Consider the following 26,555-nt stretch of genomic DNA (forward strand, 5'->3'; position numbering starts at 1 on the left):
TAAGATATAACTCACTGCGCATGTCCCTGGAAGATGGCTGCTGAGTCTTTCGCTCCAGCTCGACTCCTCCGAAAATGGCTTTAAATGAAAGATATATCTGCCCAGGAGCTCGGCTGAAGGTAAACAAACTCCCCAGAACATCTGTGCCAGCAGCGTAGGGGGAGACTCGTCTCCTCGGAGCTGCTAGGAGCTGTTAGGCAAAAAAAACACGCCAACGCTGACACTGCTGCTGTCGGGGAAGCCTTGATTTATTGAAGCCTTGATTATTGGAGCTCCTGACGGAGAAGCCTGTTCCCGTTGCTGCTTGGAGCCAGACGTTGGAAACTGGTTAGCTAGGCTACGTGGAGCTGTGGAGCTGTGTGTGTGTATGCCAGAGATTAGAGCTGGGCAGTCTGTTCACTCACCAAGAAACGCTGAAGCTGATATCTGAGCTGCTGCCCCCCCCCCCCCCCCGCCTGTTGCTGCTGCCTGTTGCTTGCCTGTGCTTCACTTGTTCCCCTGCCTAGCATGGGCTCTCCACTATCCTGGCCTGTGACCATCTGATTTGGCCCTTTCAACATCCGACCCTCCTCTGACCACATTGCCACCCGTCACTGCCCCTGGAATACCAACTCGGACAGCGCCCACCTAATTACAACTCTCAGGACTCCATGGACTGTGCTTTTGTGGTGCAATGTTTTATGAAAGGAGCGATAGAGGATGGCAGAAATATGGAGGGGGAGTTGGCGTCCTAACAACCAACACACACCCCCTTTCTTTTTCAACCTGTTCCAGCCACACCAGACTTTGGACCCTTTCAGGCCTATAGGCGAGGGGGAAGACAAGACATTCCCCTGCATACTATCAATATATCTTCTATGGACCGTTGTTGGCTTCTGTTTGGATTATATCCTGACCTGGAGGGGGTGAGACTGCGAAGCTATTGCTTGTTAAAATCTGGCGTTTTACGCCCTGCCCCCTCCATTTGCAACCATCTCAGCATTCAGGACTTTGCCTTTTTCCACATCTTTGGCAGCCCGGACTTAACACCTTCAGCAGCCCTTTAACCGCCTTTTGATCTGGCAGCCAAGGACACTCTAACCGCGCAATTTTACTTGGTATGGTGAGTGCATGGGATTTTGTTTGTGATTGAATGAATGGCCCACTTTTATTACCCTATTGCTACTGTATTTTTTATGTGTTTTAATTATTACGTGGGGATTGTCTGAGTGAGTAAATGAGTCTGTCTGATTCGGAAGGCCTGCCGGGGAACGCGGGAGCTATAGGGGTGGTTGAGGGAACCACGGACACGGGAGTGGGTCGGAGCATTGCGGTCGTAACGGGGAGGGGCAGATATGGCGGGGACTTTAGGGCTGGCCATTACCGGGGAAGGAGGGCTCGCTACGTCACAGAGATCCCTCCTTCGGCCCTATGAGTCCCACTCCAAGGCCAGATGGCGCGAGTAATTCAGGACCCTGGTCTCAGGCTGTTGTCACTAAATGCCAGGTCTGTTGTTCACAAGGCTCCCCTCGTCCGGGACTTAATTTTAGATGAGAGGCAGATCTGGCATGTATTACTGAAACTGGCTGGGCCCGGAGGGAGGAGTTCCCCTCGTAGAGATGTGCCCAGACGGATTTCAGGTGCTTCATCAGCCGAGAGCCCAGGGAAGGGGTGGTGTGTGGCTATTGTTATCCGGGAGTCTTTTAGTACCTCGTAGGATCCCTGCTCTGGAGCTTGTCAGGTGTGAGTCCCTGCTGGTGAAGTTGGACCTCAAGGGTCAAGTGGGTCTGCTGCTAACGTACCTGCCTCCCAACAGCGTTGCAGCAGCCCTCCCCTCGCTCCTTGAGTCAGTAGCCGAGCTAGCAATTGAGTTCCCCAGGCTTATGGTCCTGGGGGACTTCAATCTGCCTTCGCTCGGTGAACACTCTGATGGGGCGCAGGAGTTCATGGCTTCCATGACGGCCATGGGCTTGACCCAGGTAATTCGGGGCCCAACCCATTCAGCGGGTCACATGCTCGACCTCGTATTCCTCTCGGAGCAGTGGACTTGTGATCTTGGTCTGAGGGGTAATGAGATCATACCCCTGTTGTGGTCAGACCACTGCCTACTGAGGCTTGACTTTCGGAGGCCAAACCCCCACTGTAGGGAGGAGGAACCGACCAGGTGGTTCCGCCCCAGGTGACTTATGGACCCTTTGAGGTTCCAGACGGAGCTTGGGGTTATTCCTGATACGTCTCGCCACCAGTTCGGTGGAGACTCTGGTTGCTGCCTGGCTACTCGGCAGCATCGGAGTCCCTTGACCGGATTGCGCCACTACGGCCCCTACGGGTCAGCGGATCCGGAGGCTCCTTGGTTTACGGAGGAGCTCCGGGAGAGGAAGCGCCAGAGGAGCCGCCTAGAGCACCTATGGAGTCCGATAAATCCGAATCGAAAACGATCACTCTTAACAACCTGCACCAAGGAGTACATCAGGGCATTTGAGGACAGCAAAAAGAACGTATATTGCCACCTTGGTTGCGTCCGCTGAGTCCCGCCAGCCGCCCTGTTTAGGATAACCCGCTCCCTCCTAAATAGGAGGGATACGGGGACCCCTTGCAGGGTAGGGCTGAGGATTATGTCCAGTTCTTAGCGACAAAGTTGCTCGGTTTCGGTCGGATTGGACTCCACCTTTGCAGATCCAGCCGAGGCACAAGGGGATAAATTGGCAGACCATCTCTGGGTTGAGTTTCAGGATGTTGCCCTGGGGATGTGGACAAGGCCATAAGAGCTGTGAGTGCCTCCACTTGTGTACTGGACCCGTGTCCCTCCTGGCTGGTTGCCAACAGCAGTGAGGTGACACAAGGCTGGATCCAGGCGGTCATACCGCCTCCCTTCGGGAGGGGCACTCCCCGCGCACTTAAAGCGGCGGTGGTGAGACCCCTCCTGAAGAAACCATCTTTGGATCCAGCCGTTCTTAACAATACCGTCCAGTCTCCAACCTCCCCTTTGTTGGGAAGGTTGTTGAGAAGGTGGTGGCCTTCCAGCTTCAACGGTCCTTGGAGGAAGCTAGTTACCTTGACCCTTTCCAGTCCGGCTTCAGACCTGGTTACAGCACAGAAAACCGCTTTGGTCGCATTGACCGATGATCTCTGGAGAGCCAGGGATGGAGGCATGCATCCATCCTGGTTTCTCCTTGACCTCTCGGCGGCTTTCGATACATCGACCATGGTATCCTTCTGCGACGACTGCGGGAGGTGGGGGGTGGGAGGCACTGTTTGCAGTGGTTCTCCTCCTACCTCTCGGACAGGTCGCAGTCAGTGTTAGTTGGGGGGCAGAGATCGACCCTAGGCCCCTAACATATGGGGTGCCTCAGGGTTCGGTCTTATCCCCCTCTACTATTTACAACATCTACATGAAACCGCTGGGCGAGATCATTCGGAGGCACGGGATAAGATACCACCACTACGCGGATGATACTCAGCTGTATCTGTCCGACCCGTGCCAACTCAATGAAGCGGTGGACGTGATGAACCGGGGTCTCGAAGCCGTTAGGGACTGGATGAGAGCTACAAAACTGGTACTCAACCCGGACAAGACCGAGTGGCTGTTGTGTTTCCCTCCCAATAATTTGGCTAGTGTTCCATCACTCAGGCTGGGGGGCCAAATTTATACCCCTCAGACAGGGTTCGCAACTTGGGAGTCCTCCTGGACCCACAGCTGACCTTTGACCACCACCTGTCGGCTGTGACCAGGGGGGCATTTGCCCAGGTTCCGCCTGGTGCGCCAGTTGCGACCCTAACCTGAACCGGGAGGCTCTCACAACGGTCACTCGGGCCCTTGTGACCCTCTAGGCTGGAATACTGCAACGTGCTCTACATGGGGCTGCCCTTGAAGAGCATCCGGCGACTTCAGCTAGTCCAGAATGCAGCCGCGCGAGTGATTGTGGGCGCACCGCGGTTCGCCCACGATAACACCTATCCTCGCGAGCTGCGCTGGCTACCTGTTGATCTCCGGGTGCGCTTCAAGGTGCTACTTATCACCCATAAAGCCCTCATGGTAGTGGATCTGAGTACTTGAGAGACCGCCTCCTGCCAATTACCTCCCTACGACCTATTAGATCACACAGATTAGGCCTCCTCCGAGTTCCATCCGCCAGTCAGTGTCAACTGGCAACTACGCAGAGGAGAGCCTTTTCAGTAGTAGCTCCGACCCTTTGGAACGATCTCCCCGTGGAGATTCGCACCCTCACCACCGTCCAGACCTTCCGCACAGCCCTCAAGGCCTGGCTATCCCGTCAGGCCTGGGGATAAAGATTCTAATCCGTCCCCACCCGAATGATGAATGAATGTTGTGTTCTATTTTTACTTATGTATTGTCTCATGTCTTGTCTTGTATTCCCCTCCCCACAAATTGTAAGCCGCCCTGAGTCCCCTCAGGGAAAAGGGCGGCCTATAAATAATAAACAAATAAAAAAAAATCAAATCAATAAAGCAGATAAATTACTTGAATCACTATTTTATTTTATGAATTATTTCTATTTTTATGATTGCCAATCTCAAATAATATCTCAGGTAGCTTACAGTAATTTAAGAAGTATTTAAAAACCTCAGAGTACAATATAAAAACCATATATAGATAATGTTTGCTTTCACCATTAATTTAATGACTGTTCAAAATTATGATGGCACTGAAAGTGACATATGACTAACCCTCGCATTTATAACTGTTGTAGCGTCCCACAACCACACGATTGCCATTTGCAATCTTCCTAATTGGCTTCTAACAAAGTCAGTACGGAAGCCAGCAAGAGGTCATATAATGCCTTCTTTAATGAGCACAATTAGAATTACTGAAACTACCATTGTTAGCAGAGTTGTATGCTGTTTTGCTTAATGATGTTTTCAATCCCAGTTAGGATAATTAAAAAGGGACCATCTATTAACATATTCTACAGATGAAATATAAAATTAATCAACAACAATCAATATAGTCTCCTTCCTTAGCCATCAGAACAATTGTATTCAACCAGCTTGGATGGCAAAGATAGCTTTTTGTTTACTCAGATCCATTTGTATCTTATTATAATTTCTGTAGCAGTATATTATCCATTGCTGGCTTTTTGGGGCTGTCGTAACTTCGCCCAAGTCCCTTTAGGCAGGCTGTTTCAAGATGGCCTTCATGGCTGCCATAATGGTCTATGGTACAAGCATGGTACACCCAAGCTTCGCCTACTCCTAGCAATCTTTGCTTTTAACAATAACATCCAGAGTAAAGCAGGGATATATACTATTACCACTATTGCTTATCACCCACATTGAAGTATAAGCAAAGAACCAAATTCAGGAATGAAAAAAATATAAATGAACTACTTTTGCAATGATTTAGGCCATTGATAGCATGTTGCAACAAACCTCTTATGGTCAAGATCACAAGACAAATAATAGGAGAATCAGCAAAGAGAAAATAGATAGTAATGATAATTGGAAGAGAAAAGTATACCCTAAACATAGTAACAGAAAAACAAGCATAAAACAAATATCAAACAGTTCAATTCTGGAAACAACATTCATGTATGATGGTAATAATGGACAACGAAATTTAACACACAATGCAATAGTTAAGCAAACCAAGTATTGGGACAACTTGCTCCACTCCTACAACATAAAGCAATACCTATCAGCACAAAGAAGCATCTCATACACAGCATGTACTGTACATCCCTACCTATTGTTACCAGTACCAAACATGGGCACTTAGAATAAAATGTAAATGAAAGTTAGTCATCACAGAAATGAGATGTTTGAGGAAAGCTGCTGGAGTAACCAGAAAGATAAAATCAGAAATGAAACCATAAGAGAAATTGACATAGACTTAGACTGCATACAAATACAACAAATAAAGTGGTTTGCTTACCTGGAGAGGATGTTGTGAAATTCCATAGCTTACAAGGCATATACAAAAAGAAGAGGAGGTCAAAGAACACAAGGCAGACCCAGAAAAAGATGGAGTGACAACTTCAACGACAAACTAGAACATCAATTAACGATGGTTGAGGCTGCCAGAAGAGCAAAAACCAGAACCTTGTATCTCCCTCTACACCTGAAGCACTAAGAGGAAGTAAAGAGGAAGAGAATACGTGAATTCTTGGTAGATACAATGGAGAGAGAGAGAATCCTTCTAAGTGCCATGAAGTGTCAGTCTTTCTAGTCTACTGGCATTTAGAGGTAAACCTTGAGAAGTATATAATACATTAAACTTTGAAACATTTCAATTTTTAAAAACTATGTAACATGATTACAGATGTAACTAAACTTGAAAAAGGTGTTCTAAGGCTGGAGCACTCATTTTAAAATGTTGCAGTCTTATTTCACACTAGTCTGTTGGATACCCATTCTTCGCTACTGAACTGGAGCAGCAGTAGGTAGCATTCTTCGTCTTCACATTCCATTATCCTGTAGCTGTAAAATGCAGCAGCAGACACGATCTTCTTGAGAGGAACCTTAGTGTTGGGCTCTGTTGGGGTCGGACTGAGGTATATTGATGTAATAGCCATCTTCTCCATAGCAGAACATCAGAGGGTACTGGAGAGTGTCATAGACATGGTGCATCTCACTGATTCATAACAACCTGTTGCCCCTGCTATGGAGAACCATATCTCTCTTCTCAAAATCCTGAGAACAGCCACTTCTGTCATGGGGGCATTGAAATGGCTTCCTATTGCTGTTAATCACCACTTGCAAGTCCTTGTGGCCCTTAGGAACAGAATCAACAGCAGTTCCAGAATATACTTGTGTTCACGCAGCAACTTCAGTAGTTGGCTAACCAGTTGTGGATTAACGCCTGGGTAGATTCCACAACGGATGTCTTTCTATTGTCATCATCACCAACAAAGTATATATGGAGAAATGAATGCTGTTGCTGAGGCCCCGCCATGATACTCCCTATCCTGTGGTAGACCTGCCCCTGCACTTTGAATGTTGGCATAAAATTTCCCTCCTTCACCTCTCTGGCTCCAAAAGATGTCATTTGGAAGCATCCCTTGTACTTCCGGACAGCTGAAAGAAAGTGCTTTGCCATTGGATGCTGATGGGTGAGAAGACTGTGTAAGGGTTCAGGGTAGGGCATGAAGGGGAGGGAGGTGGATTTTACCACCACTGCAGCACATCCTGGGACTCTTGTCCTGCCACGTTAGAGCACAGCACCAGGCACAGGGTAACTGGGGTCTGAGATCAACAATCTTATCCCTGGAGTAATCAATCTGAGGTTCATATTTAAAACCAGACAAATACTTATTAGGCCAAGGCATTGATCTCATTTATGACTGATTAACATAGGGATTATTAGATTGAAACTGAAACTCCTCAGATTTCTTTTGAGGTGGGGGGCGGGAGTAGAACTCCTTAGCATTAGAGCGTGGAACATATTTTTGAGGTGGGGAGGGGGAGTAGAACTCCTTAGCATAAGAGGGCTGTTTTGAAAGTGAAACAGTATTTGCTGTGTGAGCAGGAAGAAGCCTGGCGGTGGCTCAGCTCAACTGTTCTGTAGTACAACTGCTTCCTGCTGTGAAAGTAAAACTGAAACTGAATCTCCTCTCTTCTACTTATGTTTTGCATTTGGAACAGATTTCTTTTCAGGTTGGGAGAGGGAGTAGAACTCCTTAGCATGAGAGTGTGTTAATAATAATATAGGAAATACTAATGCTCTGGTGGTCATTTTAAAAAAACCTTTCTTAGTGAGCACCTAGAAGCTAAGAGGAACATACGTGGCAAATTTGACGTTTGTAGGCTTTACGGTTCTGGATATCCATGATGATGCATGAGTGGTATTTTGCTTTTATATGTATAGATTCAGCACAGCAGTTTTTGCATTTGAAATGGAAGAATCACACATTTCATGTTCAAAATGTCAAAGTAAAATATTTGGCAACTCACTTTACTTGTATTTATCAAGATGTTAAACTGCAGTGCTGTGCGACGATTACATACCGGTAGATTACATACTGTTCTGGACATGCAGACATTAAACATCAACATTCAAGTTTTATAAGGCTGTCAGAGTTTGTGGAAAGTGATATGGATTTTTATGGATTGTGACCATAGTGTATCTTTGCTTTCTACACCAATAGAATGAAAGAATCATTGTGAACCCCTTAGAATTATAATTCTGCAGTACTGTGATCTCAAATGTCATTTGAGTTTTATCTAAGTGCTATAAACAGTGTTATCTGTGTGTTGATTGTGATTAAACAACACATAAAATAGTTTATTGTGTTGCATCTTTATTGAACGTAGAAACCCAACATTCACTGTTTTTGCTGGAAAAAAGTATGTGTTCTGCCCCGGGCAATGTGGGTTCTGCTTGGGCAGCCAGTTAACTCCACGCTTGGGAATATCTTTCAGATCACGTTTATTGTCAGGAATCCTTAATAACAAAACTTACAGTTCAGTAATGAGGTTCTTCTGACTTTCCCTGATCTGTCCCTTCACGTAGTGTAAAAAGACATTAATTCCTCTAACCCATGCTGCTGGTACAAAGCTGCTTCTGCTAGTGCTGATGGCGATTTAGTGAGTGCGCAATAATAAAACAATTTCCCGGGCAAAATACCCCACTGCCCAATCAGGGAGCACAGATGTGGTCACATGTTATGGGACTACATTTCCCACAAGGTAGTTGCATTTCCCATGAGATAGTTGCTTAAAGGAGACAGCTTCTAATTTTTAAATTAGCTGTATACTGTTGGGACAGCACACTCCCCACCTGGAATTATAAATTCCATTATCAACTAACCTTTAACTAAAGATAAACAAAGGCATGGCATAAAAATGCAAACTGACTGCCTAACTAACTGAGATACACAAGGCATAGCATCAAACAGTGCAACCAATCATGAAAACACAAAGCATGCAAAGCTTGAGGTTCAATCTTCTAGTTCAGTCTTTTGTGGCAACAGTTCTGGGTCGCTGATTGGTCTGATGTAGAGTTTTTTGGTGGAAATCTGCTTTGCAACCTGAGCCTCCATCTGATGAACTAGTTCATCATTACAGGGTGGGGCTTGTTGCACAAGTCCCATAGGCCATGAGTTCCCGTGGACACAAGTCCCTTAGGCCACAAGTTCCAATACATGTATCTGGGAATGAAGTTCCCTGATGGTTCTGGCCAGTCACCTGTCTTCTGGGTCAGTAAGGTGGCTGGGGTAAGGGCAGTTGGTATTTCAGGATCCAAAAACTCTGGAACCAAGGCTTGAGAGTTGATGATGGCTGCACCCTCAACCACGAGGGTGGTGAAGATGATTACTGCTAAGCCCAACATGAGAGGCTTCCGTCTGGGGAGTTGTTTGAAGCGAGTTGATTCTTGGGACTGGTTGACGGGTAGTTGTGGTGCTAGTTTCACCCTTCCCATGATGAGACTGATGTGGATGTTGTTCTCCCCACCGTAGACAATGTGAACGTTGTTCTCCCCACCTTTGATCTTGATGTATCCTACAGCTGTTACCGCCTTCGTTGTGGCGATAGGCAAGGTGAGAACGTACTTGAGTTGGATAGGAACGCCTTGGAGACAACTCAGGGGTTCTCGCCATATTGGCCGTTCTTGCTTCTGTCGGTTGTGCTGTTCGTTGCTGGACCACATGAAACATAGATAACTTTGATGGTTTTCTCTGACACAGAATAAGTTGAACATCTGCTGGATGTTGTCAGCTTCCTTTCTGGGCTGAATGAGCATGCTGAGTCGACTGTTGGCGAGGTTGGGACTTTTGAAGAGCGCTTTATTCAGAGAGAGACCTTGGGATTGCACGCTGTTATCGAAAGGTTCTCGAATCTGGTCTGGCTCTTGTGGCTGGCACTTTCTAAAGGATGGTGAGTGCCAGTATTCTTCATCAACTTCTAGAGGTGGAGCAAGTTCTGCGTGTCTGTTCTGGACCATCTTGTTCACGATTTGTCCCAGATTGAAGAGGCAAGAGAGGGGCTGCTCACAGTTTTTTGGCAACTGTTGCCCTGGTATGCAAAGAGGCATTGGAGCCATCCAAATCTTGGTGGTCCCCTGTAGGAACTCCTTGACCATGAACCTCAGAAATTCTTTGTTCTCTATTGACAAGGCCAAGCCATTGTCTTCTTTGCTGGTCTGGAACACTGTTGCTCCTAAAACTGGCTCAATCGATGAGGTCGTGAAATGTTCTTGGCCTGGTTTCAAGTGGGATGTTCTTCCATTACTGAGAGTGGAAGTTGTGAAGATGTTTGTCCAGGTTGGGACCTGTGGTCGATCGACATACACCATCCCAAAGATGCCCCTTCCAAGTTCTGTCTCGAGGGCAGATGGGGAGTCCTTTGGACCTTTGACCACTTGTTGAGGGATGAAAGCGTTGGAGGAGTCTGTTCCTGGCAAGAGCAGGATTTCGGCTTTGGGATCTAGAACAGGAGATTGCTTACTCATGTGCTTCAGGTGAGGTGGGATGCTTGCTACCTCTGGTGTCACAATCTGATTACGATCATCTGGTGGGTTGTCCCATTCTAGTAACGGTGGCAGTGGGAGCTGTGCACTTCCGTGCGTTTCTTCGTTTTGGACATTGATGAGACTGTCGAGTATTGTGTCTTGTGATCCAGATCGAGATTTTCCACCTTGTTCCTGTTGTGGTGGGCTTGGGTCATCCATGCAGGCCTTAACATGCTTGTGCTGGTTATCTTTTTCCAGCTTCCTAGGACTGAAGTTGAGGGAGGAACAGTTAGCCTTCATCTGTAGAACTTTGGCCCGTATTTGTCTTTCTTTCGCTTCCCACTTGCACTGAAGGTATTCCAGTTGAGCCTTAACTTTGGCACTCTCTGCTTCTGCTGCTGCCTTCTCTGCCTGAGTTTGGTTTCTGCAGCTGCCCTTCCTGCTTCCACGGTTGCCAACCTTTCCTTCAGCAGCTGCTCTTCCTTTGCTGTCTCTAGATCCATCTCTGCCATCTCAGCTTCTATTAGTGCTTTTCCAGCTGTAGATACCCGTGACCTGTGGCTGTAACGGGAAGGTTGCTGTGAGACGCTGCTACCTGCCTTTGATCGGAAAGATGAGGCCTTTCTGGAGGCATGGGAGGAAGCTGCATGTGACTGTTGAGATGTCATGTGTGGACGATGAGACTTCACTGATGCGGTCTTTTCTCCCTGTGTAACTTTTGGGCTAGATGAGGATGTCCTGTTAGAAGCGTGAGAGGGGGCTGCATCTGACCACTGAGATGGTGCTCGCGAACGATGAGACACTTCAGATCTGGCGTTTGTTTCTGATGTGTCTTTGGGGTTGGATGAGGACGCTTTCCTGGAAGCATGAGAAGGAGCTACATGTGACTGTCGAGATGTTACCGACTCAGCCTTCTTGTCCTTGGGATTGGATGAGGGCGCTTTCTTGGGAGCATGAGAGGGAGCTACATATGACTGTCGAGATGCTTCGGACTCAGCCTTCTCATCTGGGGCTATCTCCCTCTTCAAATTGGATTGTATAAGGTCTTTGCTGCGTTGGAACTGCTTTTTTTGCGCTCTTTGTTTAACAGAGCAATTCTGTCAACCCGAAACAGTGTTTCCTCGGTGTTCTCATCCAGAGCACAGAATGATTTTTTAACTAGCATGAATTCTGTCCCTATGGAGACTTCTGGCCAGTTTATTTTTCTAAACTTTATATTAGAAATTTATTTATTTTAATTTATTTATTTTTAATTTATTTATTTGTTTATTAATACAGTTTGTAGATCACCCAATTCCCAGTGACTGTGCAGATTAGAATATAGAATTTCAAACACACCAGAAATAAATCTATTCAGCCATCAAGTCTCCATTGTCATGAAAAAACAGAAAATGGGGGGCTGCAATAGTGATTGCGATTGGAATTTCTGTTATTAAATATGCGGTCATAAAATATGACATAGCAATCCTGGCAGGTCCCTGTTGCCTTTGTTAAACAAAGATTTCCTTACAACTTGGGGGAAGCTAACAGAAATTTGCAACTCCTGAATAGTGATCATGTGATCGTAGATTACTGCAACTATCGTAAGTGTGATCTGTTTGCCAAGCACCTGGATTGCAATCTTGTGACCATGGAGTGCTGTGATGGCTGGAACTTTGAGGACCAGTCATAAGTACCTCTCATTCAATGCCATTGTACCTTTGAAATTGCTGGATGAGTTTTCATTAATTCAGGGTCCACCTGTATTTTCAGTCTGATGGAGTCCTCATGTTGAGGTGTCCTTATTCTTAAAAGGACTTGAGTAATCTGATTATTCTTATAAAATGTCTAAGGGAATTACATAAAAAGGATTCATCTTAACTTTTAAAATGTTGCATGTCTCAATACCACATAAAACTTGAGGGAAACAGTTAGTTTGGTAGTATGATAAATCAGAACCAACAAGGTAATAATCAATATATCAGGGTTTTGAAAGTCCTCTGAATAATGGACACAAAAGTTGAGCCCATTCAGTAGATTTTAATAAGTAAGCATATATGAGGGGTAACATTTCTCAAATGCCCCAAATGATTTAGAATAGTGTTTAATAAGTGCCATGGTGGTTCAGTGCTTAGAATGCAATACTGCAGGCTAACTCACTGTTTACTCCAGGAGTTTGATTCTGAGCGGCTCAGGGTTGACTCAGCCTTCCATCCTTCTGAGGGCAATAAAATGAGGACCCAGATTGTTGGCAACAATATGCTGACATGGTAAAACCGCTTACAGAGGTCTGTAAAGCACGGTGAAGTGATATATGTGTATGTGCTATTGCTATTACTGTTAATTTGGTTCCATAACTGAAGGTAGCACACTATTTTGGCCCTTAAACCTACATATACTAAACAGGATTATACAATAGGGTGCAAGTGAGAGGGCCAAAGATCTTCCAGATTTTTTTTTCTCCTTAACTCTTTGAGGTAGATGTTCAAATTGTGTTTAAAACTTCAATCCCATTCTACATTTTAAAACAACTAAATGTTTAAACTGGCAATTGATCCTGTGTACTTTGCTATTAGATTTCAGCAGTTTCAGTTAAGGATTCTTAAGTCTGTATGTTACCTGCTTTGCATTAGAACTTTTAAGATCATTGCTAATACTGTCAATGTAGTCTGCTTAAAATTGGCATCTTTCATTTTGTCTATCAAATTTCAAAGTCTCTGCTTCTATATTCAAGTTATTTGAGATTGCATCTTATAATGTCCATTCTGTATGCCTCTGAGTTGAAGCCCCTGTTTTATAAAATACTTCAGCATGGCAGGAAGTCACCTCTGGGCAGAGTTTGATCTGCTTGGAAAAAAAGTAACATGTAAAACTGTAGTTGTATTTTCAAGATACAGTAATGCAAACCTGTAGAAATTACTAGAACAGCTTTTCTTTGGATAGTAGCTGTTTAGGTGAAAGATTCTGGTGTTGAAATCCACCAGGGAAAGCTACTTCAGTCACTATCTCCAAGTCTCAGCTCCTATGCATATTTTGATTGAATAATGGCCATATTCCAAAATTTAAGGATTAAGGACAATCTGCATTTATAAGGACAGAGTTCATATCTGTTCATTGGAATTCTTGGTGTAATATTACGATAGACTTGAAAGGGATACCTTTATCATTTGAAAGGATTTCTTCAAAAAAAATCCATATGCTTTAGAAACAGTTGCCCTATTTTTTGTAACAAAAAAAGCAATTTAGTCTTATTCTATTTTTAACAGAAGAATCTCAGAAAAGGGCAACTAAAACCAAAATCTACTATACATTCATAGATGAAAAATAGACATTGCTTATTGAGTATAATCAAACTATTAAAATCATACCATAATATTAACTTTGAGTGAAAGCTGAGGAGTTTTTATATATATATATTAGTAAGATAAATTTTAGCACCAGTCTTTTTAAATGTTTTGCTTTTTAAATATATTTCTGGTTGTTCTTTTGATAAACATAATGTATAATCCATTATTTTTAAATAATAACGTTCTGATTTTAATTGATTAAGGTTATATGTGATATTGTTATTTTACAGAGGCGAATGCCACTAACTTTCCGTGATCCAGCAGCTGCTCCTTTAAGGAAACTGTCTGTGGATTTGATCAAAACATACAAACATATTAATGAGGTAAACTCTGCATAATTCATTGAGTTAACTTTTCTTTTGATATAAGTTTGTTTATTGTGACTAGAATGTGTTTACTAATACTAAAATGCAAGCTAAATATATAGTCTTATTCTGTTGTAATGCATTTCTTTGGACATTAAATGTTTAATACAAAAAAAGTTTTCTAAATTTATATTAATAAAACTGTTGAGTGGAGAGATAGTCTTCAAAAGAATACATGAGTAGCATTTTAGAAAAGGAAAAAGCTGCTTAGAATGGTATTTAAAATCTTCCTTCCTTCCTTCCTTCCTTTCTCATTTGCATATATTTATTTTCATGAATTGTATGAATGGCTACTGTCTGCTCTTTTTTCTCTTTTTCTTCTAATTTTGTATTAATTTTTTTTTCTGTTTTGAAATTATACTGTTGCAAAGATGTTATATTTGTCTGCTAAAAAAAAAAGAAAAGCTACTGTCTTATTTTATGAATGAAAAGTTTGAGATGAAATAAAATACCATAAGGTTGATTTATCCACTTCACTTGAATGACAGATAGTGTTTAGACTTATTTCTGAGAGGGTAGAAAAATGTTCATCACCATAGAAAAACTTTCTTTCATAGAACATAGCCGATATTCTTATTTGTAAAGCTTTGCAACCCTGGATTTCCCTTCTTTTCTCTAAGCCAAGTAGAAATTAGAGAAATGTTTTTTTCTTGTGTCCAGATTCCAGCCATCACAAAGCCACTAAATCTTTACTCCCTAAAACTGTTCTACAGTCCTCCCTTTCTCTCTGCCATTAAAGAATGTCCCTTGTCTAAACATCAATTGGTCGATAATGTAAAAATCAGGACTCTTGTTATTAAGTGGTTAAAAGTTCAGTATTACTACCTAAATAACAGACTATAAAAATGATATTTTATTCACTCAAGCCCTAAAAATAGATAAGGAAAATTCAGTTAAACAGATGAGTCAACAACATTGTACTTGTTCCATTGGTTTCTGAGGAAAATTATCCAAACTACATTTAGAACAGAGGAGAGCAATGTTCTAGTAATAAAATAGAGGACTAAGTCATATAGGTTGAACTATGAAGCATATATTTCTTTGCACCTTTTAAAATTATGTCTGCTTTTGCAAGTTTTGTGCTTCAAGCTTCTTTGATTTACTGAACTTGTATGAAGCTGTTATGTTTCAGGCAGCTCCAGATTTGCTTTCAGAGCAGATGGTCAAGGTTACTGAAACAATATCCATACTCCTGTATAAGTCCTTTTAACTAAATAAATTATGCTATAAAATAAAAATGTAACCATCTAATGATTAATATCACCAATATCACCATTTTATTTTTAATCATCATTTTATCATTTTATTACCAATTAAATTAACACTATCCCCCCAACATAAGACCTCCCTGGATAATAAGCCCAATCAGGCTTTTGAGCGCATGACCTTAAATAAGTACTCCCCCGAAAATAAGCCCTCCCTGAAAATATTGCAACACAGCAGCAACCATGAGGTGACCACGCTCACCGGCTCCGCACTTCAAAAATACTAAGACCATCCCAAAATAAGGCCAGTGCTTATTTTGGGGTCAAAAGAAATAAGACCGTTTTTTCAATCTTTTTTGCAATAGTGTATGATACAAACTGGTTATGCAATAATTGCATTTTAACCTCAGGTTTACTATGCAAAAAAGAAGCGACGACATCAACAGGGACAAGGAGATGATTCTAGTCACAAAAAAGAGCGGAAGGTTTATAATGTGATATGATGATGACAACTATGACTACATTGTGAAAAATGGGAGGAGGAAAAATGGATGGATCGTTATGAAATGATTCTTAATAGGCAAAGGTTCATTTGGACAGGTAATGATTGAATATTTGAATAAAAGCAACTCAAGCATTATCCTATCCAAGTCACATATGGGTGGTTTTTGATATACCTCTTCACAATCCATTTTGGGGGGGTTTTTTTAGACTGATGGTGGTGGGGAAGAAAACCCAATTTTTTTCCGTTATACTACCTTGATTTAATATGTTGATGTGCACAGGTCTGAATAGAGGTATAGATTTTTCATAGATTTGATAGGACAGATATTACATTCTACTTCCTAATAGCCTACCAATATATAACGCAACAATACAGTATGCATATGTCCTCACAGAAACTATTCACTAGAAATTCTGTGCAGATCTGACCAAAGTCCTATTTCAATTCTTTTTACTTTCGGATTAGTTAAGTAGTTTTAAGTGTTAGATTTTCATGGTAAGTTTGACAAATAAAGAATTTTAGAAAAACGTTTAATCACTAATTAATTCCAAAAATGTTCAAGTTCTTTTCCTCCTTTCAAAATCTGGACTGTTTTATCTTCTACACAAATACATTAGTATTAAAGAAGTTCTGTTGATTATAGAAGGTGTTTTATTTCATAATTGTTTTGTCTTTTTGCTTTAACATGCAGTTGTATCTATTTTGTGTTTTCTTTTCTACATTTCTGCATTACATTTCTACAGGTTGTAAAGGCATATGACCGTGTGGAACAGGAGTGGGTAGCTATTAAAATTATAAAGAACAAGAAGGCTTTCCTAAATCAAGCCCAAATTGAAGTGCGACTTCTCGAGCTTATGAACAAACATGACACAGAAATGAAATATTACATAGGTAATTTATCTTTTCGAGAGATAGCTTTTGACTGTCTTAGTTTTTATAATGATCAACCATCTATTTTCATTGTCTTTTGAGGTTATAATATATTTCCTGTAGATGAAACTATCAAAACGTCATGAGGCACTAAGACAGGGAAACACTCAGTATAGGCAATTTTTAAAACCTTTTTAAATATGAAATTTAAAAAGTAGCTTTCTCTGAACTAATGGCAGTTCTGTACTAAAGTTAACTTTATGTAATTCAGAATGGTTTAATTATTCTGCTGTGCATTCTGTTGCAGAATCAAATATTATGTATAAGGGCGATTGTAAAGCTGCAGTAATGAAATTTGTTTTTACATACATCCTTAATTCTAGACAAGAAAAATAAAGGCACATATTCTCTTTGTACTGGCGCAGTATATACTTTAGTTGTGCATTTAGTCAATTAAATTTTAGTCTAATTTCAAATAGTTTAAGAAGAAGGTTGTGTAGTGATCAGAAACCTGAAGCCTCAAGCATAGAAAGTCTATAAATGAGGGTACAGTTTGTACTTTTTAGAAAAATAAGTGCCACCATTTAATTTTAGCATCATGTGATTTTCAAAGAAATAAATTACCTATAACTTTTTTCCAAAAGGAACTTTTACAGTTATACTTTTTTTAAAGGGGGGGTTGGGGGGGACAACCTTTGGAAGCAATAACTTCCTTAGGGAGATGCTTAAAAGTTTGACACTATACCTGTAATTTAGCAATAGCAATTCGACTTATATACCGCTTCATAGGGCTTTCAGCCCTCTCTAAGCGGTTTAACAGAGTCAGCATATTGCCCCCACAGTCTGGGTCCTCATTTACCCACCTCGGAAGGATGGAAGGCGGAGTCAACCTTGAGCTGGTGAGATTTGAACCGCCGAACTGCAGTTAGCAGTCAGCTGAAGTGGCCTGTAGTATTGCACTCTAACCACTGCACCACCTCGGCTCTTAACATCTTCCACCTCTTTTTTTCTTTCAGTACATTTGAAGCGTCATTTTATGTTCCGAAACCATCTCTGTTTAGTTTTTGAAATGCTCTCCTATAATCTTTATGACCTTCTACGGAATACAAATTTCAGAGGGGTTTCATTGAACTTGACCCGAAAGTTTGCACAACAGATGTGTACTGCACTGCTTTTTCTTGCAACTCCTGAACTTAGTATCATTCACTGTGATCTAAAACCTGAGAACATCTTGCTATGTAACCCCAAACGAAGCGCGATCAAAATAGTTGATTTTGGCAGTTCTTGCCAGCTTGGACAGAGGGTAAGTATTATCACATCAAGATATTTCAATATTGCTTGTTGTTTTGTTTGTTTATATTTTAAATAAATCAGTATACTCCAAAAATAATTTTATATACTGCTAATTACTACATAAGGACAAAATAAGCCAAATGTTTTTAGCAATAAAGGGACTACCCATATTTCTGCATGTTCCTAACTAAGCATTCAGAATGTACAGTATACAGTATATCCAATGTGGCTGCAATCTCCATAGTAGTAAATGATAATTCTGTTTGCAGTGTAGTGCACAGTTAAGCTCTGTTGAACTCTTTTCTAAATCATAACCAGAGTGTTAGTTTTGCATTTAAATAAAATAAAATAAAAACATATATTTGCCAGTGCATAGTTTTGATGGCTCAAATAGCAGAGTAATTCTGTTTCAGAAAGCAGAAGGACAGAGTTTTGTTTTTGTTTTTAAGGTTTCTTGAAGTTATGCTTTTAAGGTTTGAGTCAAGGATTCTTGAATGGAATTCTAAGTCTGTAAACTAGTTTGTTTAGTTTTTTAAAAAACCATCCGAAAGAGGTCACAGCAAACCACTTTCATATTGTTAAGAAAATATATAGATGTGGAGTCCTTATTGCTCTCTGGGGTTGATTGTTTGCTTGAAGAAGTTTCATTACCCAATTAAGCAATATCATCAGTACTAGTGAGTGTAAGAGTATCTTGCCCTGCCAATATTGATGTGGGTATGATTTTTTTCTTGTAAATCCTCAAGTATAGTTTTCTAGTCGATTGTTTGCCTGATATATTCCCTGATTATCTGAGTGTTGGTTGCTGGAGAGGATATGTTCTAGTCTTTTTGTTTCCTACTGTACATAAACAGGGAGCAAATTCTACACTTATTTAACACTGATGATGTTATCTACTTGGGTATAAAAAGGTCTGGAAGCAAACAGCTCTATAGTTCAACCTTGAATTAAATAGATTCTCTTTATTAAAATATATAGATATGTCCCCTGCATCACCTGAAGTTGAACTCTGCTTGAAGGAGGCTTATTTTATTAAGTTGTTTAGAATCTGGTAGCAAGTAGCTGTGTATGTGAGAGAGAGCAGGTGTGTGCCTGTGTGTGTGTGTGTGTGTGTGTGTGTGTGTGTGTGGGTGTGTGGTCAGTCCAAGCTATGCAATGACTTGAGACTAAGCTCTGCTTCATCCCACCCTTGCCTGGTTGGTAGTTTCCCAACATCATATGAATCTTTCACAAATAAGGAAACAGAATTGCAGTTTATTAAGCAAAGTATTTTTAACATTTTCTGCTGTATAATTGCATATTTAACTTAAGCTTCTTTTTATTACCAAGTTTTGTTGCATTAACATTTTTTTCTCCTTATTTTGTATTCAAACAAATTATGTGCAATATAGAATCATTACTTTCGAACTAGATTTTTTTGGGGGATTACTTAATGTCTTTGTTTCTGAAATGCAGATATATCAATATATCCAGAGTCGTTTTTATCGATCACCTGAGTGCTATTGGGAATGCCTTATGATCTTGCAATTGATATGTGGTCCCTTGGTTGTATCTTAGTGGAAATGCACACCGGAGAACCTCTTTTCAGTGGAGCAAATGAGGTATGCTGATATTCATGAATTTTATTATGCTGAGTTGCCTATTTCTTAAGTTTTAAATATTTGGTTACACTTCTAATTGATTTTCCTCATTTGAAACAGGTTGATCAGATGAATAAAATAGTGGAGGCTTTGGGTATACCACCTGCTTATATTCTTGACCAAGCACCAAAAGCAAAAAAGTTTTTTGAGAAATTGCCAGATGGCTCTTGGACCTTAAAAAAGACCAAAGATGGGAAAAGGGTAAATAGATATTTTGATCTTTGATCTAGATTAATCTGTTTGTAACTATGCTAGCTAAGAAACAGAGATGAACACTGTTCCCTAGAATCAGAATCAACTGGAAAGGGGAAACCTATACTTTATACTGTTAGCTAATCCTGATTTAAATGAGAACAGTTTCCCTACATAGAGAAATTATTAATTTCTGTAATTAATTATTCATACTTCCTACTATTAGGAAGTATAATAGTAAAATAAATGACAAACATACATCGGTTTTCAGTAAAAAAATACTTCACTTTAGTTACATATCAGAAATAAACTATGTAATAATTATAATTATTACTCTACAGGTTTTACTAAAAAGAATAAAAGCAAAAGTTAAAAATATGTAAAAATGTACTGATATTGTTTTAGACTAGTTTAAGACACTAGACTATGTAGGCATGTATGCGCGCACACACACACACACACACACTGAAGTTGCACTTAATTTTTGTTCTGCAGCATATGCTAACTCACATGCTATAAACTTCTAAATTAGGGAAACCATAGGGAAATGTTGTATGCCACCCAGAATCACTTCTGTGTTATTTTGTATTTATTATTAAATTTATTGTTTCCTCATCTTATCACAGGGTAATCCTGTGGCATATAAATTTAATAATAAATAAAATATTCATAAGGGAATAGTTTATAAGCATTGACATCTGATCTCTGAGTGGCTGTTGTAATACATAAATATAATATTAATCTACTGTCATGGCATGTGGAAATACCTTCAGAGATGAGGGGAAAGATGATATCTAAGGAAGATCAGACAAGAGGAGGAGGACATGCCCTAGTTAGGTCAAAGTGGCAAGAGATTTATACTCTCAGTTTTGCAAATTTGATGTCCACCCTCCCATGTAAATTTCTCACCATTACTTTTAACAGCCTGACCAGGTTTTTTGGGGGTGGGTGGGTGGGGTGGGGTTCCTTCCTAAGTTATTTTGGTTTCTCAGGTTTTCTTTTAAAGTAAATGAATATTGTTGATATTTTGATAACCAACCAATTTTGTTGAATACATGATGCACAATGACAATAATGCTGTTGCTGTTGTAGTTGTAAAGTTTCAGAAGTGTCTTGCCATTATCATCTTCCTAAACCTGAGAGTGACTGGCCCAAGATCACCTAACTGGCTTTGTGTTTAAGGCAGGACTAGAACTCAAGGTCTCTCAGTTTCTACCCTGATGCCTTAATCTGTACACTAAACTGGCTCTGAGGACTTCAGGGACCCATTTAGGCAGTCACCAGGAGTCAAAAACAAAAACCAACACCCAGAACGAAAACCAAAATACCCTAAATCAAGGGTAGGGTTTTTTTTTTTTAAAAAAAAAACAAGAACAACTGGAAGTATTTATATTGTTAGCAAACTGATCTGAAATAATAAAAAATGCAACTATATTTTCTAAATGTAAAGAATTTCTAATTTTCTAACAGGAGTACAAACCACCTGGAACCCGTAAACTTCACAATATACTTGGAGTTGAAACAGGAGGACCAGGAGGGCGTCGTGCTGGGGAGTCTGGTCATACTGTAGCTGACTACTTGAAGTTTAAAGACCTCATCTTAAGGATGCTTGATTATGATCCAAAACCCGAATTCAACCTTATTATGCTCTGCAGCATAGTTTCTTTAAGAAAACAGCAGATGAAGGTACAAATACAAGTAACAGTGTGTCTACAAGTCCTGCTATGGAAACAGTCGCAATCTTCAGGAACCACTTCTAGCACATCTTCAAGCTCAGGTACACGCGTGATTCCTAAAACATTTTGTAAATAAAGTCATTGGAATAATATTTACTATAGACATAAAAATGATTTTATATTATTTTAGATCTGGCTCTCTTTCTCCTTTTTAAAATTCTAGCTAGTCTTTTTTCCCTTTGTAATGAACTTATATGCTTTCCTGTTGTCACATCAACATTTCTGATTATATCATCTTCAACGTATTTGTTTTGCTTATGATTAAAGGTGGCTCTTCGGGGACAAGCAACAGTGGAAGAGCACGGTCAGATCCAACACACCAGCATCGACATAGTGGTGGACACTTCACTGCTGCTGTACAAGCTATGGATTGTGAAGCGCACAGTCCTCAGGTAGTTTTGAAAGGAAGTCTCTGTTAACTAATTGTTGACATGCTTAAATAACCAAATAGTTGTGCTCCGTGATCACACTACAGTAACAATCTTTTACCAGTTCTGCAACTATTATTTTATCATTCAGATAATATTTGATAATATGATTAAAACTGAAATAATTGCCCAAAAGCTAATAGTTCTTTCTAAATCACATTGTTAAAATTGTTGAACAGTTGACGTATGCATTTTTGATAATCAGGTCTAAGAACTTTCTGCAGGAGATAGATACTAATAAGTAATGACTATATTTCATCTTTTAAAGTTTTAAGTTATATTTTTGGCAACAGATAAATCAAGTTCAGTGTAGTACAAATGTAACTCTGCTTTGTTTAGATTTGATGACATAAAATAACTTAACCCCTCATGTGTGTGTTTGTATGTGTATTGTTGTTATAGGTTCGACAGCAGTTTCCTCCTCCTCTTGGTTGGCCAGGAACTGAAGCTCCTACACAAGTTACTGTTGAAAACCATCCAGTTCAAGAAACCTCTTTCCATGTTACTCCTCAGCAACAAAATGCATTACATCATCATCATGGAAATAATTCCCACCACCACCATCACCACCACCATCATCACCACCATCATCATGGACAGCAGGCCTTGGGTAGTCGGACCAGGCCAAGGGTCTACAATTCTCCAACAAACAGCTCGTCCACCCAAGATTCCATGGAGGTGGGCCATGGTCACCACTCCATGACATCCCTGTCTTCCTCAACAACTTCTTCCTCTACATCTTCCTCCTCAACTGGTAATCAAGGCAATCAGGCCTATCAGAACCGCCCTGTGGCTGCTAACGCGTTAGACTTTGGACAAAATGGAGCTATGGACGTCAATTTAACGGTCTATTCTAATCCACACCAAGAAACTGGCACAGCAGGACACCCAACGTACCAGTTTTCTGCTAACACAGGTCCTGCTCATTACATGACTGAAGGACATCTTACAATGAGACAGGGAATTGATAGGGAAGAATCTCCCATGACAGGAGTTTGTGTTCAGCAAAGTCCTGTGGCCAGCTCGTGACTAAACTGAAACAGATTTGTTTCTTGTGTGTTTTTATAGAAGTGGTGTTTTTCCAAAAAAAAAAAAAAAGTGCAAAGCTGCTTGAATCAGGAGGAGATAGACTTATTGAACCGCTACAGAAGGGCAAAGCTAACTATTTTTTTAAACTTGAACAGATTGCAGTGAAGTTTTTAGAGCCATGTTCATACCTATCCTAGATAGCTTTGAGAAGATTTCTCACCTTTTTGCCCGTTTTAATTATTACAACCAAGTCACATATATATTTTTCCCCTTGTTCAACAGAATGAAAATTCAAGAGTTGATCTTAGTTGCAAGCATATTTTAAGGCATGCCCAGGATCATATAAATGGGCATTTTGAAGTTTTTGTTTCTTTCTTTTTTAATATTAAGGGGGAGGGATGGGGAGTAATAATGAATTTCCATTCCCTAAACATACATGAACACAAAAAGCAGTACTGTAAGGAAGAGGGACCCTAAGATTACAAAACAGAATCTTTAGCTGTAAAAAGGATGGTTGTAATGGTGTCCATGAGACACATTAAGCATGCTAAGTGGCGGTGATTAAGACTCCTTATCTGAACCTACTGAGAATCAAAGCAGCAATTATATTGGGATTCTGTGTCTCATGTTTGAGGCTACAATCAGTTAGTATTGAAATAAGACTGGTCCTGTAAGTAAGGTGCACTGAGAAGCAATCAGCAGGTTGGTCTTGACCAGTCCAGGGAAGTCTTAAGTGGTGGTCTTTGGGATAACCTTTGGCCTTATGGATTTGGACTCTAAGTTAGAAGAGCCTACCATTTCAGATGCAATCACTTTGGGACATGCTTTTGCAGACAGTCCTTAATGCTGAAAACACAGAGAATGGGTAATTCAAGAGGCCTTTCTTTTAAAATAGACTTTGTGACCCACATATTGTAAGGTATTGCAAGGTCACTTTGCGTGTGTCATAAAGCTGACTTCCTTATTGGTTGAAGGTCACAGGAGTAGTGGTTTGCTTTTGATGAAAATAGCTACAACTGTGTTCCTCTCTGCTTTTCACTTTCTTTTTTTTCTTTCATCCTACGTCTTCTTCCTCTTTTTGCTTTTTCTGGGCACGTGGTTTCTCCACTGTTACTTCTGCACAAAGATGTCTTCTGTTCGACCTGAACATTTTTAAAAATGCAGAATTTTATGTGACTGCTTTTTTGCCTCACAATTATGCTGTGAATTTTACAATTTTTTTTTCTTTTTTGATAATTTATTGTACCAAAGCTGTTTTTATAGCACATAGATGTCTGTAACCAATAATGTAGCAGTTCTGCACTTTGACACAAGGTGTAACTAGACCATTTTTAAATGTCAGTTGAAAATTATGGCTGTACTATTGCTTAAACAAAACTGGAACTGTTGTTTATTCATAGCCAATACATTTACAACAGTCTGTGTATTGAACATGATAGATAGGACATCTAATTCAACACTGTAACATCTGTTGCATTATAAATGTGTTCAAGCTTCTGAAAGTAAAAGGGACAGTAAAGCCAGAAGCTATGAAACCAGCAGTTAATTTGTTGTATCCCTTATTAGCATAAATGTAAACCTGAAGGCAAGACCTTGATTGCATGAACAGATCCAAAACACTAAGATGAGTGAAGTAAAAAAAAAAGTGAAATCTGAGGCTGAGTAGGCTGTACTTAACAGGAGGTCTGCTGCCTTAATCAGTTTGGCAGTTGCTAAATTTCAGAACCCTTTTGAAGATTTTTGAAATTACGAATATGAACATTGTGAATAAAATAGAGGAATTAGGGTAATAAGTGGTTATCTTTCCAGATTAACACTGTTTTGCCCTTTACACGAACAGAAGCAGTAATCTACCTCTGCCAGTAACCAGTTAAAGGCCATTCAACAAATACCGTGCACTTCAGACTGGTTAGTCCTTATAGCAAACTAGGTTGGTTCTCCTGAACAAATTTTTTTCTTTCTTTTTATAATCATTCCTTATATTGGCAACAAAGAGGCTGAATGCAGTGGAAGTATGAAAGAATGCTTTAGAAATAAGGAGTTTTTGTAAAGCAACTTTTTTATCAAGGTATCCATATTTATTTTATATTGCGATCTCAAGCCTGTGAATTGATGTTTTTGAACTTCTGCGGTTCAAAATGTTTGCTGGGCAAAAGGCTGTCATCACAACAATGGAGCATTGAGCTTAGCAATACAAAATGGAATCCAATATGTACTGCTGTCTAGGAATATAAGGGTAACAAATATGGGTAATTTTTCTTGTGCTGGTTGCCATACCTTAACAAGCACCAAAAATACTGTTTTTAAATTTACATAAAGAAAAATCATAAACTCTAGTGCTTCTGCATACTGTGTTATGTTACAGTCCAGTTTTGTGTGCTTTACTACACAGTTTGGTTACAGGACTTCTGTGCATTGTAAACATAAACAGCATGGAAAAGGTTAAATACCTGTGTTCAGATTGTAAGATCTAGTCCGGACTTGCTGTGTATATTGTAACGTTAAATGAAAAGACAAGCCCTTTGTATTATAGTCATGCAGTCTTATGTATGATAAACAGTTGAATAATTTGTCCTCAGACTCTTTACTGTGCTTTAAAAAAATAACTTAAGATAAAATGTAAACATAGTAAAATCTTCCTATGCAATTAACCTACTTCAAGGCCTGGTCTGCTAGGTATGATTATAGTAACGTGTAAATATTAGAAACATTTGAGACAGATTTTAAGAATATGGAAGTAAAACTTGGAGGTGTAATATATTATTTTGAGTTTTTAATTCAAATAGCAAGACATTTTTTGAAATGCCCACACCTCTTCTCTGTTTTATTCTGACTGTAAAGCATAATTTTTAGTTTTTAATTGTATACATTTTTACATTAAGTACTTTTCATATATTTCTTTTATTTATATAGTGCCTAAACAAGAGTGATCTCACAGCTGTACAAACTGTAAAACAGTTCTGATACTGCCAACAAGCTTACAAACCAGCCACAGCACTACAGGAATGTACTTCCCCAAACTAAGTTAAAGAATTAAATTAGAAATACATTTTTGGAAAAAAAAAGAAGATACATTTAGAACTTCTTAATCCATTCATCATAATTTTCTTTGGTTTTTAAAATTGATGATCCTTTTTCACTTGATACCTCATTATGAGGTAATGTGCAGGGACGTATTGTACTGCATCATTGTATTGTTTATGGCTGTGAGAAGCTGTTAAACCAAAAGTCAAAACATGCTTGTTCAGTCTCTTGTATGCAATGTTCAGAAAATGGGCCATGCACATTTTCAGTATTCCATATCTTAATCAGGAACAAAGATTAAGAACAAAATTAGGCCCCATGCAGGACCAAATTCTGTTCTTACCTGGAGCACTTGGCAAAAAAAAAAATCAATAGAGCTCTAGCTCCCTCAATTGCCTGCTATAGTATGTATGGATATTGCTGCAAGAAGCAAGTACATTCTTCATGAAACCCTTCTTCTTCTTCTCTATGTAGTATGTGGGTAGCAAGAAGAGAAGGGTAGAACATAACTATGGTGAGGCTGTTTGTAGGCTTTCCATGCAAATATACTTGCAT

At 40.1% G+C, this 26,555-nt stretch overlaps 1 protein-coding gene across 1 annotated transcript in view; it reads left to right on the top strand.

The window, feature by feature from the left end:
* The window catches only part of DYRK1A (dual specificity tyrosine phosphorylation regulated kinase 1A), a 145,475-nt gene extending 119,692 nt beyond the window's left edge, over positions 1-25,783 (top strand). The window contains 15 exon segments of the mRNA XM_032219531.1: positions 13,944-14,036; positions 15,694-15,779; positions 15,781-15,820; positions 15,823-15,851; positions 15,853-15,883; positions 16,532-16,679; positions 17,675-17,961; positions 19,407-19,446; positions 19,449-19,552; positions 19,652-19,792; positions 21,254-21,404; positions 21,407-21,513; positions 21,515-21,560; positions 21,787-21,911; positions 22,350-25,783. Coding sequence (XP_032075422.1) covers positions 13,944-14,036; positions 15,694-15,779; positions 15,781-15,820; positions 15,823-15,851; positions 15,853-15,883; positions 16,532-16,679; positions 17,675-17,961; positions 19,407-19,446; positions 19,449-19,552; positions 19,652-19,792; positions 21,254-21,404; positions 21,407-21,513; positions 21,515-21,560; positions 21,787-21,911; positions 22,350-22,976 — 2,055 coding nt within the window. The 3' untranslated portion in view covers positions 22,977-25,783.
* Positions 25,784-26,555: the final 772 nt, after the last annotated feature.

This window comes from Thamnophis elegans, chromosome 6 (genome assembly GCF_009769535.1).
Source record: "Thamnophis elegans isolate rThaEle1 chromosome 6, rThaEle1.pri, whole genome shotgun sequence".
NCBI lineage: Eukaryota > Metazoa > Chordata > Lepidosauria > Squamata > Colubridae > Thamnophis > Thamnophis elegans.